Genomic DNA, 14,145 nt, shown 5'->3' on the forward strand with positions numbered 1-14,145 from the left:
AAAGCATAAGAGAAGGAGGGAGCAGATACTTTTTCACAGTGCAGGGAAAATGGAAGATAAAACATAATTATAAAGAAAAGGATGCGGCACCAACTCAGTCTATGTAGAAAGTACTTAATTTGATTGTTTTTATAATTCTTTTGCTTGTTTTGGTTGATGTTTCCTTTTGATTGTATTTGTTGCATTGTTGATAAATTATTGTTTTGTTTAGTTGTTTTAATCTGCTAATTTGTTCATTTATTTTTAATTTATTTTTATCTATTTGTTTTGTTATTTTTTTATTTAGTTTCGTTTAATTTGTATGTTTTTATTTAATTTGTGATTTTATTAGTTTGGTTTAATTTTTATTAATTTAAGTTGTTTGTTTTTATCAGTGTTCAGATTTAAACTGTTTCCAGATCAGCGTGTGAAGAGTTCGGTGCTTTTACTTTGAAGGTCTCCCAGGCCAGGGGGCGGAAGTGCTCCGCATAGAGCTGCGCGCGCTTCACGTGCCGCTGGCGCTGGTGGCGGCGGGGCTCGCGGAGGGTCGCACTGAAGCGGGAGCGCGAGGAGGCGGGGGACAGACGGCGGAACCGAGCGCCGATGCTCCGCCAAGCGAGCCGTGAGCACACCGAGCCGCGCTGCAGGGAGGCCCGCTGACTGGATGGAGGGGTACGGCTGTTTTTGTGTGAATATCCCGGAGGGGTGGTGGCTGCCGGCAGCCGGAGGGGCCCGTCTGCTGCCCGGGTAACCCTGGACACCAGCGCCGTTATTTTTGAAACGCTCCGTCTGCGTGTAACTAGAGCCCGGTTATGTGGCCTTTATGTGGCCTACGTGCGTGTGTTGCGTTCACTGACCGTGGGCCGTCATGTTTACCGGGCTGCAAAGGGGGTGCGTGCGTGTGCGCGCATGTGTGTGCGGCACTGCAGCATGCAGACAGAAGTTGGCCCGGTGAGGGACGCCACGCCGCCGCGGCCCCGTCAGTGCGGGGACCGCCGGCGGCTTGGGGACATCTTGGTCCGGGCGGCTGCTGCTCCCTTCAGGGTCCAGGCGGCTGCTAAAAATCAGAGGAAACGTCCCGATGAGGGCCAAGATTCTCTAATACTGTTCCTCTGGGGAGCCTGACATTCCTACACATGTGTGGCGTTAAGGCAGGAATGCTGGGAACATTTTGTATCTAACATTATAGTGGTGAATATTTACTTACACTGTGTTGTTCAAATATCACTGAGATTTCCTCTTGCATTAATGTTATCAACGTTTCATGATATTATTGATCCTCTGAAATACAAACTGCAGGAACCAGGGTTGTTTTCCAGTCTGAGTGAACGCTCCCAGGATTTTGTTTTAGTTGTTTCCCAGTGTAAACTCCTGGTTTTAGTTTCTAAATAGAACATTTAATCTATAAACATTTACTAAAATGTTAAATGAAGTGCAGTAGACATCCTGTTTTCACAAGGATTTGGAACAACAACCACCCTTAAATAGCTAAAGTCTACAAATATTTTAGACTCGAATAAAAACGCTTATAACAGTGTATTGTCACAGTTTAAACTCTAAATATACCGTAAATATGCATTAATGCGCACAGTAGAAACTGTTTTAGCTCTATAGCATCAGCTAATGTCAAAATGAAAAGATTATATATAAATAACAAAATAAAGCAAAAGAAAAATTTTCAAAATCAGTTTTTTTAATAGTAATAAAAAAAACTTTTGAAAATTGAAAAGACGAGAGTCTGTAAAGATCCAGATCAGTGTCTATTGGGGCTGCATCCCCAGATTAAAATATAAAAGAAAAGGGAACAAAACCTTCAGCTAACTAATAAACGGCTATTTTTAAGTCAGAAATGTATTTTAAAACTGGATTTGTGATAAAAAATCTTACGGTAACTCAGCAGTACTGGGAAATATTGGAATTAATCCAGTGGAGAGCAAACGAATTGAAGAAAGAAATTCAAAATTAAACTGAAAATTTGAAGTCGCCTTGGCGCTCCCTAATGGACTACCTGCCCAGTGATTTACGCCCGGACCTCCTTAAACAAGAACTTACATTCAACTGGAAATAATGTAACGTAATAATTTATATTTATGTATTTATTTTATCTAGTTATATTTATTGTATTTTCCCTTTTTCCATCCTTTTTTCCTTTAAGCTAATCACATTTCAGTTTGTATCATAACTATGCTGGTTGTGTGTTTTGTTTTTGAAAGTAAATAAAAACTGATATTTTTATGTAACCTCAACCGACAGGTTGGATATAATGTGAAATATAACCTGATCAACAGGAGCTGACGATATTGTCACAGTATATGTTCGTATTGTTTGCGTCTGGATTTACGACGCCTGACGCCTCCTGGTGCTGAACTGTGCTGCACGTCTGACGCCAATTATGTAGAAAAGTTGGATAAAATGCAGCGTGACCATTCTGGCTGCAGATGCTTTGAGAACCATCAGATACGTTTCCCATTTAATTCCAATGAAAGGAAGTGGCAAAAATGTACTTTTTTGAGGACGTGAAAAGATCAGGCTGCTGTGAAAAAATCTGATTTGTTTTGCCTTAAAAATGTACAAAAATTCTGAATGTTTGAAGAAAACCGAACAACTTCTTTTGTTTGGTATTTTATGCGTCAATAAAGTTTTAAAAATAATAATTTTTAACTTTTCAGAAAATGTAGAGAATAAGTGGAGACATTCAGATTTATTTTTTGCAGCTTTTTCAGGACGGGGGCAGAGAGTTTACTGATGTACCTATAAACATGATTTCCAACCTGGTCTCCAGAAGTGGAGCTAAACACGTATGTGTGTGTGTGTGCGTGTGTGTGGTGGACAAAGTGGCTTCATTGTGTCTCTCGAGGTTAAGTCGGTGCAGAGATGAATATCAAACAGGCTGTAGTAGTGGCTGTGTGTCACGCTCTGTTGTTGTTTATCAATAAAGCGTTGTTTTCCCTCTCTCTCCACAGTCCAGGACGTCCTATTGGCCGTCGTCTCGTCTCGCCCCACCAGCCGCTCCTCTCCTCCTGCTGCTGCTGCTGCGGCAGAAGCGTCTTGGTGGGGTTCGTCTGAAAAATTACCCCATCACTGCCAGGCTAGCTGCAGCTTCACTGTGATCTCCTCTGTCCTGCAGCTCCAACCTGCCAAGTGTTTAGAAACAGCCAGAGAATAAAAACAGACTGAGATTCGGTTAGGAACCAAACCGCTTCGAACATGTAGGTGGGCTGTGACCAGCACCAGGTAGCTAACGGTGAGTTAGCGGCTTGAGGTAGACGGGTAGCGGTGGCTCTGGCGTAACAGAAGGTGATCAGCGGGGGTGCGATGGAGTACCACTCCGGTGGCAGCCTGCCCCTGCTGGGGAGACCGCGGTACTGCCCCGGAGCCAACGCTAACGGAGGATATCTGTGTGAGACGGGACACTGCTGCGGAGAGACCGGCTGCTGCACCTACTACTACGAGCTCTGGTGTAAGTTTTCCTGACATAATAGCTACACTTTTGATGTGAAAGTTTAGCTTTATGTCAAAATTTGCTAAAATGCTAACATTAGTATCTGGGCTATCAGTAACATGTAATGTTCCCCATTTAGCATACAAAAAGCAGTGTGTAAACTAAAACGTATGAAAATGATAATATTAGCTCATATGCGTTTCTCTAAAAGAAATTTTATATTAAAATTAGCTAAAATGCTAACATTAGCATGGGGGCTAGCAATAGCATGTAATGTTCTGCATTAAGTATACAAAAAGCAGTGTATGAGCATAATGCTAATGTTAGCTTGCATTAGTTTTTCTGCTGTAAATGAAACTTATTGGTTAAAGTTTAGCTTATATTATCAAAATTCTCTAAAGTGCTAACATTAGCATGGAGGCTAGCAGTAGCACATCTACTGACAGTAAAGTTCTCCACTTTGTTTTCAGAAAGCAGTGTATGTGCTAAAAGAAGTGTACATTTTAATGTTAGCTTAGCTGAAAAACAGTTAACAGTTCAGTTTAGCTTTTATATCCAAATTAGCTAAAATGCTAACATTTTTATGGGGGGTATCAGTAGCATACAATGTACTCAGTTTAGCATACAAAAGCAGTGTCTAAGCTAGTAAAAGTTAAAATGTTAATATTGGCCTTTATGTGTTTTTTTGCAGGAAATGTAATTGTTTAAAGTTTTGTTTTTAATTAAAGAAATGCTGGACGACTTATTCTTCAACAAGGCAGCAAAGCTTTGAAATAAACATTCACTCTTTATTGACATACCTTATGTTACAGTGCTTTGTTTACATCTTACAGATTTCTGCTAGTTTTGCTTTTTGTCACTGCTAGTAATAAACAAATATAGTCTGAGTAAATAAAAATAGATGATTTAATTTATTAGGGAATAAAACTTCCAGTCAAACCAAGCAGGCCATATTCGAAGACATAATTTTATCTGTTAAAATTGTAATTACAGATTTAACTTCAGGAAAAGAAACAACTTCAAATCAGTCTGATAGGACTGATTTGAATAGGACACTTTGGACACTTGAATAGGGCTAAAATGATTAATCTGGTTAAGGGTGATTAATCGATTATTCAATCGATTAGTAATCGGTAACTGGAGCTGACAGACTGTAATAAAGGTAATTTGCTGAAAGAACAACACAGTTGGATCAGTTTGTTAGTTTTATTGTGTCAAGATTAGTTTTTCTGTTGTTCAAAACATTAATATACTATTTTATTTAATAACATCTAAATATTTATACTGTTTTGGGATTTTTCTTTAGACCAAGTCAATAAAAACACAACATTATAAACATTAACTTTATTTCAGAACCAAAATGAATCACTTTTTTCTTCTGGATTCTCGTTTATGAACCCAAGTTAATTCAGCTTCGATGTGCCTGAACCAGAACTCTGAGCTGTGGTTCTGTTCTGACCGTCCTCAGGGTTCTGGCTGCTTTGGACCGTCCTCATCCTGTTCAGCTGCTGCTGCGCGTACCGGCACCGGCGGGCCAAGCTGCGGGTCCAGCAGCAGCAGAGGCAGAGGGAGATCAGCCTGCTGGCCTACCATGGAGCCAACTCCTTCCCCTCCTCCATGCTGGACCTCAGTGAGTCCAGCTGCTGGTTCCGACCCACTAATACACACAACTTCTCTGCTCTGGACTCCTAAAGAACCCTTATTGAACTTTACAACATGACCCCATTTTATCACATCAAAACAACAAAGTTTAATAAAGTTTAAATGATTAATCTGATTAATCAATAAATGAAATATAGTATGAAATTGATTAATCATTAACTGAAGTATAGAGACTCTAAAAAAGACCAAGAACAACAACAACGGTCAGAGCCATAATTAAACCAAAACTACAAAAATAAAAACATTTTGTCTGTAATATAATAAAAAACCTTCTATCTGTATATTTGTTCTAATCAGAATTTCTCTACTGGTAGTTTTAGCTTCACCTGGTTCAAATTCTGTTAAATAAAATCCTTTTAAGCTTCTTTTGCATCCAGTTGTTAATCAGTTAATCAATAATTAGTCACCAGGTCAGTCCTGTGCTGTATTGATGCTTTTCACATGTTTTATGTTTTAGCTGCAGATGCATCTTTTGCACTAAAGGAATGTTGTTATTGTATTTTAGGAAATAAAATGTTTATTTTATTTTATTAAAGAATTTATTGAATTATTTTTATTTTTAATAAGTTTTAAGTTTCTGCAGTTGAATGAAAAATCTGCAGGATGGACCATTTTTTTATCTAATTAATCAATTAATCGTCAGAATTATAGATTACTAAATTAATCACTTGAATAGAGACTCAAGCTCAGTCACAACTTTGTTTTGCCACAGATTCTCAATTTAGGTGAAGCCAGAACTTTGACTAGGCCGTTCTATCCTTGGTACAGTTGGGCTCAGTTTGCTAGTTAGCTGGTGGTAGCTTGGATTTTATTTGAGTATTGAAAGGAGCATAATTCAAATACATCAAGTTTTATTTGTGATAAATGTTAAAACTCAGAAGGCATTTATCTTCTGCTTCCCAGTTTGCCCCAGTTTGTGTTGGTTTAACTCCTAAAACTCCAACAAAACGCATAACGTGAGAAAATGAGAGAAAACTTTTGTAAAGGCCGTTCTAATATTAATATAGTGAGTTTGATTGTTGTCTTGTCAGCTGGCAGGCCTGATTCCCGCTGCATCAGAGACGATCCGTTTTACTGGAAATGGTTTGCAGGATTTCCAGCGTAGAAAAGATGTGAGGCTTTTTCATCCGTCAACACAATGAAGCCGGCTCTTGTTCTGTCCTTTTGTTTGCTGCTGACGCTCAGCTGATGCTTCTCTAATCTGCTTCAGTGACGAATCGCTGGAAATTTCCAGCTCAGAGGTTTTGATTTTTCAGAAATGAAACTCTTCCTGCCGCAGCTTTATCGATCAGTCGCCCAAACTTTGTTTATAAAGCCGTTCCTGTACAGTCGGGTTTAACTCAGCAGAGTTTACAGAGGCTAAAAACGGCACTGATGTTAGATAAAACTATACCTTACATTACCAACCAGTTCAATCACTGTTTTTGGTAGAAATGTCTACATTTTAAATAATTCTCTAGTTGGTGCAGTAGAGTAATAAAACACCAGTAGACCCAGCTGACGCAACAAGAATAAGTTAAATTTTTAAAATAATAAATTACAAAGCGATGCCTAAAAATAAAAGTCTTCATTTAAAAAGTAAAAACGAGTAAAAATCCTTCCAGTTTCACAAAACCAGAGGGAATAATTGCCTCAACCTGAATATAATCTGTTACAGTCAAACGCTGCAAAATTACAAAATCTTTCCACATATCTTTGGTCCAGTTTCTACTGCAAATATCTGAAGGAACAAAAACTAACAAGTAACTTTTCAACAAGATGCAGGAGTTTGTTTTTAGGAAATAATTTCTTAATATTGTTGGAAAAGTTCTGGTTCCGTTGGCCGTTTATTTCACTAAAACAAGACATTTGTCCTAAAAGTGAAATAATCTGTTGAAGCTCCAGAACTGTTAGCTTCTGGACTGAAAACGTTGCTCTTTACTGCTGTAGTTTAAATTTCCTTCCCCTGAGTGTTTAATGATGATAACCAAACTACCAGCTTCCTTATCGGTGGTTCTGATCCGGTTTCTCTGCAGGTTTCCTGGCGTCGCTAAAGCTACCGTCCTATGAGGAGGTTGCAGCCCAGCCCTCCACTCCTCCTCCGCCGTACAGCTCTGTTTTTACGACCCCTCGATACCCGCAGCCGCCGCGCGCCGCCGACCCGCACCTGCTCACGCAGCACGGCCCGCTGCTGCACCGACCGCTGAGCGACGGCCCGTCGTCCTTCAGCTCCGACAACAGGTAGCTGCAGGATGCAACTTTTAGGAAAAAAGTTTTTATATATTTGTTAACTGTCATCACGTCAAGGTTCCTCCTCCCTGAGCTACTATTGCCGTCTGAAGAAACGCACCAATCCCGACCAAAAGCAACCAATCAGAGCCAGGAGGAGGAGCTTAGCGCTGTCAATCACCCTCGTGTACATTCTGCTAAATGTGAAAATGGTGTAATTTACCGTTATAGAAAAACCTTTTGTACGCCATCATTGTTGCCAATGCTAACTAGCATTAGCACTCATCTATTGGAAGAATCTGTAGCAATACAGAGACCAAGAGGAAGGGTGTGAGCAGCGCACAACAAGAGCATGATTGATATCGTTAAGATTGATATCAATCACAATAAACATGATAATCGCATGATAAATTAAAGCAAAATTTCATAATTCATTTTATTTGTTGTTTCTGTTTGTTTTGTTTATTTATTTTGCATATTTAAAATGTTTTAAATGTTCATTAGAGTCTGAAGTTAATTGATTGTTAGAATGTCATCTTGCTTTATTTTACCATTATATTACTAAAAATGGGCTGAAAACCATATTATTGTTTACAGTAATAACTTATGGGACAATTTATCATCCAGAAAAAATATTTATCATGACAGACAGACTAAGCCCCTCCCCCTGGCTCTGATTGGTTGTTTCTGACTAAGTGGTGTATTTCTGTAGTTAGCACTGGGAGCACTGGGAGCAGCATCTGTCCTACACGGTGGCAACATAGTGACATTTTTAACATGTGTAAAAAAATATTTAAATACAAACTGCTGAGCTGATTATCAGACGTTTGACCTTTGACCTTTCTGCAGCTCCAGCTGTTCCTGCGACTCCTGCTGCCCCTCTTCTCCATGTAGCTCTTCGCTCTCAGCGCCCATCACCTACGAGACAGACACAAGCCACGCCTCCACGCCAAGTGAGGCCACGCCCCTCACCCTTGATGTCACCATGGAGACCATAGCGGCTGCAGCCAGTTGCCTGGCGGCCAGCGAGGGCCTGTTCGCCTCCGAGAGACCGGCCGCCGCGGTGGCCATCGACATCGAGGGCACCGAAGACGTCGGCGCTCAGGAAGCCTCCGCCACGGACTCCTCCCTCCCTAGCCAGACTGTTACCGTGGCGGTTGTTACCGGGGCAGCGCCGTCTCAGCCCTCACCTGGCTCTGAGGTCACCCTCACCGTTGCAGCTTTGTCTCCTGGAAAGCTCGACATGCCTCCTCCATGTTCTCCAATCTTTAGCACCGGTAGCTCCAGTCCACTCCCCAGTCCGAGGCTCGATGGCATCCAGTTCCCCTCCAGTAAAATCACGAGAACTGGAAGTCTGTCAGGGCCTCCCACGCCAACAGCTAACCCCTCTGACTGCTGTGGGCCCGTCGAAGCTCCGGAGACTCTTGATTCTTCAACAACTGTTGATCCACCCAGTGCCCCTTCGACTCCATCAGCACCGTCTCCAGACGTTCACAGAACTATGGCCTTGAAAGCAGACTCTGCCAGCCTTCTGACTCCTGATCAGGATGTTAGCGTTGTGCCAGCCGATGCATCTGTAACCCCGACCCAAACTCCAAACCCGACAAAGGACCAAGAACCACTGCTGTCTGATTGTACGTCAGCCATTATTGGCGCCCCTCTGATTCCAAAACCAACACATTTGAATCTCACCTCCGGTTCGATTACGCAAACCGTTTCATCTGCCGTTTCATTGACTCAAAACTTAGAACCATCTCTCGAGTCGGGTTTGGCCCAGATTCCCTCAAGTCCTGGGTCAGGGCCTTCCCAGCACTCTAATCTAGTTTTGACTGTGAACGTTTCTGGACCGAGTCCAGAACTGCGTGGTTCGTCTGAGTCAAACCTTCTCGCACCATTGCCTTCAGATGTTCAGGCTAATTTTAGCTCTGGATCAGGATCGCCAACGCTCGCTCCGGTTCCTGTAGACGGCTCTTCTTCTTGTCCAGCAATCACGATTGAGTCTGAAACTTGTTTCATGTCTTCTCCGTCGCCCCTTGCTGTTCTTTCTCCATCCTCACCCCGATCCCCTCTTGTGGCACCAGCATTACTCTTGGACCCCCTCACCGCTCTTCACCCGTCCGACAAAGGCGGTTCCTCCTCCGGCCATGCGTCCTCCCTCTCCCCGTCACCCCGCGCTACTCAGTCTCCACCGAAACAGACCGTCTTCTCGCCTTGCGTAGACGTCTTCGAACCCGGACCCGCGTGCTGGGAGGACGGAGACGAGGAGCAGGCCGCTGGGGACAGAGAGGAGGACGAAGACGATGACATGGGAGCGGACGAGAGCCAGTATCGGCACCGTCGTCTTACCGGTGACTCCGGGATCGAGGTGTGCAGATGTCGAGTAGAGGAGGAGGACGAGGATGAAGAAGAGGAAGAGGAGAAAGACGGAGACACAGACGTGCATGATAGCGTGGATTGTCCCGCAAGAAGTCAGTTGAGCACAGGGGACGAACTTACACCGTGCAACCCCTCCCCCTCCGTCACCACGTCGACCCCTGAAGAGAAAGTCATTATCGTCATGGAGAAAGTGTAACCGATGAAAGTCGATGGTTCAGTTCCTCCCTCTGACCTGGAGTACGCCAGGCAGCCATCAAATTTAGAAGATGCTTCTCGAGCGTCGTAGTTGTGAACCTAGACGATGAATGCACCGGTGTTAGGAGAAAGATTTGGTTTGGGAGTCATTTTATGGGCTTTGGTGCCACGTTCACCAGATTTAGAGGCGTCTGTTTCATTTCAGGATGATTAAGCTAAAACTGAGCTCTTCTTCCTTATCTAAGAGACCTCCATGTCCTGCACACTCTTTAACACGTATTAAATCACACTGTAACCCGATCTTTGTTGACTCGCATCAACAAACTTTAATAAATCCTCTTAACAGTCAAAAATGGTTAGCATCAATCCAAACTACATAAATTTGCACACAAGGGGGGAAATAATCTCCATGTGACGCAAATACGGCATAAAAGCTGCACACGTGTCTGAGGTTGAAATCGTGCCCCACAGTGACGCTTTCTGTCTTTTGCCCATAAATGAGCATCTTTAACAGTCGAGCATTCAGAAGGCGGCGATACCTTCCACTGCCGTCTTGGATGATGACGGAGCTTGGAAATGTGCCGGGAACAAGTTGGCTTGCTCTGAAAAAGGAAGAGAGACCGGTGTAGGTGGATGATTCACGGCGCCTGATTGACGGAGGGGAGACTGATTCATTGGGTTTGATGGCTGGGTCTGTCAGCAGAGCAGAGTTAGGTTGGCAGTTTGCGAGTGGAAAACTTGAAGGTGGACGGCTCGGCTCAGCTTGTGTTGCGTCGACATCTCAGCAGAGAAAAGCTCTTACATGAATGTAAACAAACAATGGCTGCTTTTAGAGCGAAACAAAGCCCCAAAGAGAGCAGAGGCGGAGCGTGTCATCGTCCCGTCTTTGTCTCTTTCTCGGAGTGTGAGGTCAGATCAAACAATACGCCGTAGACGCTTCGATCTCTGTCACTTTCTGGATCTCTTCATTCATAAACGCCCCTCCTACGTCCTTAACGTTAGCAGATTTGAACAATAATACAAAACAAATTGCAGAGCAAACAGAGACATTTCAAGGCCTTCTAAAAGAATAAGTCACGGCAAACGTGTTTAAAGAGTTTGGTTTATTTTTAGGTCGGTGTTTCGTACGTTGTGAACTTGATAGACAAGTCAGTGTACATATTTTGTGACACACAGAGACGGAGTATATTTTATCAATGAAGCAGTTAGTAGTTGTTTTGTACATGCTGCAGTGTTTCAGCTCACCGTAGGACATGAAATTGGAAGTGAGATGAAAAGCAATATTTTTATTCTAAAAGAGCAAATAAACCCAGAGAAAAGTGAAAAAGCAGCATCAGAAACGTTGGGATGAAAAAGTTTACTGTTGAGGCTTAGACTCATATCTTTAACTGATGAGAAAATTTTAGATGCAGTTTTGAGCAACTCTGAAAAGAAAACCGTTTCATCGTATTGAAGGGGGCTGGTATCCATCTCCTACAGTCAAACGATAAGAGACGCATCTGAAGCAGGTTCCCAGACCAACACAGGGTTAAGAAATGTGTTGATATAATTAAATCTATTAGGAAACGATACATCCATCTATCATCTATACAAGGACATGAGAGCCTAGTGTCTGTCTCTACCGGTCAGTGTGGGGTCAGGGGTACACCTTAAGGTGCCAGTCCGCCACTGGGTCAACAGCTACCTGGACTTTACTGGTAACTCCCAACGTTTTTCAGCAAAGTTAGCAGTTGTTATCTTGGTGCAAAAAAGTTTACAAATGAGTCTGATGAAAAGTTTTTAGATGCATTTTTCTTCAACTGAGGAAAGAAACAATGCTCCATGCTACTGTAGGGCATTGGTATCTGTCTCTCGAGGTTAATGGACACGAGACACCTGAAGAGGGTTCCCAGTCCATCACATGGTCAAGACATGTTGATATAATCCAGTCTATTAGGAAGTGACACGATCCACCCATCTTCTTTACAAGGTCATGAGGGACTGGTGTCTGTCTCTACCGGTCAGTGTGGGTATCAGGGGGTACACCTTAATGTGCCAGTCCGCCACTGGGTCAACAGCTACCCTGACTTCACTGGTTCTGCGTCTATCATCCGAAATGATAGACACATGTTGTATAAAGGTAGGTTGTCGTCATTCACCAGCCTGTAGGCAGTGCATTCCTGTTTCTGAAAGGTCCATTGATGTAGGATTTAAAAAGTCCAAATCTTTAGTTGTGAGAGAGGAAGATCAGTGATGTCAGCAGATCGATGAAACATTAGACGTTTTCCTCCAGCAGTAAACCGAAAAGTGTTTGAGGAAAAGTGAAGATTCTCATCACCTCATGAAATCATCCACCCAACCTTAGTGAGAGACTCAGTCTGGTTGACTGATCTTTATACCCTGTGTTCATGCTGCATTGATCCACACCTTCATGTATAACTCAACAGAGCCACCAATACATGATGCAAATGAGCGATAAGCTCGTATCCATTAAAGGCACAGACAACGTCCTGCCACAGAAACGGTTCACGGTCCGACAGATCCAGATATCTGGACCTGGGAGAGGCTGAGGAAGATGCTTCTGGTTGAAAGTCGACACGGTGGAGTGAGAACGACGAGTTCTAGGCTTGTAGAGCGACGCCCAGCTGTTGATGTTGTAGTTGATGTTGTGGTTGACGGTGTTTTTTGTTTACCTGAACTTATAACGTTATATATTTCATTGGTTTCCGAGTGCCATTTATACTTGACTACTGTTACTACTTAGCATTATTTAGAGCTGTTCCCGCTCTGTGTGACTGTGGGCTTTATAGCAGAGTGACTTGGGAGCTGTTTGAACTTTGTCTGTAATTTAGGTCCTCAAAGGCTGAGCAGACCTGAGATCAGCTTGAGATGATTTTGGTTCGATTAGAAAAGCCTCAGAGCGCCGATATTTAACGGGACAGGACTGAAACAACCAGAACCATTGGCATCAGTTACCACTCTTGTAACTGGAGAAAGTCAGTCATTGTCTTTTCTGTCTTGGTTTTGACCAAAAGCTCTGAGGCATTTTTAAGGGAAAGTGACTGATTAAAGCTGATTCCAGGACTTCCTGCTTTGGGAAACCTTGTCTTTATGTCTCTGTTAAAGTCTAAATTACTTATTTCTACTGAATTATGTCACTGCAATATGTTACTATTTCCACACTGACTGGATTTTCACAGAAAAAGTAGATTTTTCTCTAATACCTGACTGGTGCTGTGCCTGTTTTCTGTTATTCTGCCACAGCAGGTGTTGGGAGATGAGAAATCTAATTTCCATTTTCTAAAGAGTTGTTTAGTAAATGGAAAACATCAGAGCCCAAACTGGATGAGAAACTGAAGAAATAAACATTTAATACAGTTTTGGATTAAATATTAATTTTGGTTGGTTTAGAGACTGGTTTGGTTTGACTAGACCAGTTTCTTGACCTTAAAATCCAAAGCTAGTCAAACTTTATTTTGGATCTGATCTCTTTTCGTTGACCAGGATTATAACGCTGTCCAGTTCCTTCCCTCTGTTTACAGGATTTTAACTAATTTGTCTTTTTCCACCTTCATGTCCTCACTGGCTGAATCTGTGGGAGAAGATTTAAAAAAGATTAAAATCCTGTAATATTCAAATGACTAAAGCACTAACTAGTATTATTAGTAGTAATAGTTGGTGTGTGTGTGGATGTTTGTATGTATGTGTGACATAACTAAACCAGCCTGTTCTAAAAGTGTGGAAATATAATAAAACTGTTGAATCTAAAACTTTTCTGTCTGTAAGTTTAATGCTGAAACATTTTGATGAAAAACTAAAGTACCATATTTATACCAAAGCTCATTTTTGATTTAGTGCTAAATTTGAAATTTAGTTTCCCCTAAATAAATAATTTAAGATGAATTCTAAAATGTTAATTGAATGTTTTGTAAACTTTTGGGTGAAAAAAATTCAATATAGTTTTGGTTGTCAACTTAAAAATTATTCAAGTGGCCAGACATTAATACTCATGCTCTTATTTTGAAGGGGATGACTGTTTACGGTAAAATCACATGCAGGCTACAATTTAATTCAATAAATGTTTGATAAATTAGAAAATGATTGAAAAGTTCATTTCAGTAACTCCACTACGTAAAATACACTTACTGAAGTTTTCAAGCCTTTATTTGTTGATTATGATGATTTTCTGCTGTAATATAATTAATGAAAACATGACATTTAAGATTAGATTATTACATCAGACCAATCAAAATATTTTAAATACACAAACGTGGAAAAATGTGTTTAATACCTAAGTAAAGGTT

General features: G+C 41.7%; 1 protein-coding gene across 1 annotated transcript; it reads left to right on the forward strand.

Moving 5' to 3' along the window:
* The first annotated feature begins 478 nt into the window (after positions 1–478).
* LOC102222037 (proline-rich protein 36-like) lies at positions 479–13,611 on the forward strand. The gene is made up of 5 exons (XM_023346163.1): positions 479–651; positions 2,943–3,439; positions 4,890–5,051; positions 7,099–7,303; positions 8,141–13,611. Exons 2-5 carry the CDS (start codon positions 3,295–3,297, stop codon positions 9,861–9,863), a joined length of 2,235 nt encoding a protein of 744 aa, XP_023201931.1. The 5' UTR covers positions 479–651; positions 2,943–3,294; the 3' UTR covers positions 9,864–13,611.
* Positions 13,612–14,145: the final 534 nt, after the last annotated feature.

Source organism: Xiphophorus maculatus, chromosome 14 (assembly GCF_002775205.1).
Source record: "Xiphophorus maculatus strain JP 163 A chromosome 14, X_maculatus-5.0-male, whole genome shotgun sequence".
Lineage (NCBI taxonomy): Eukaryota > Metazoa > Chordata > Actinopteri > Cyprinodontiformes > Poeciliidae > Xiphophorus > Xiphophorus maculatus.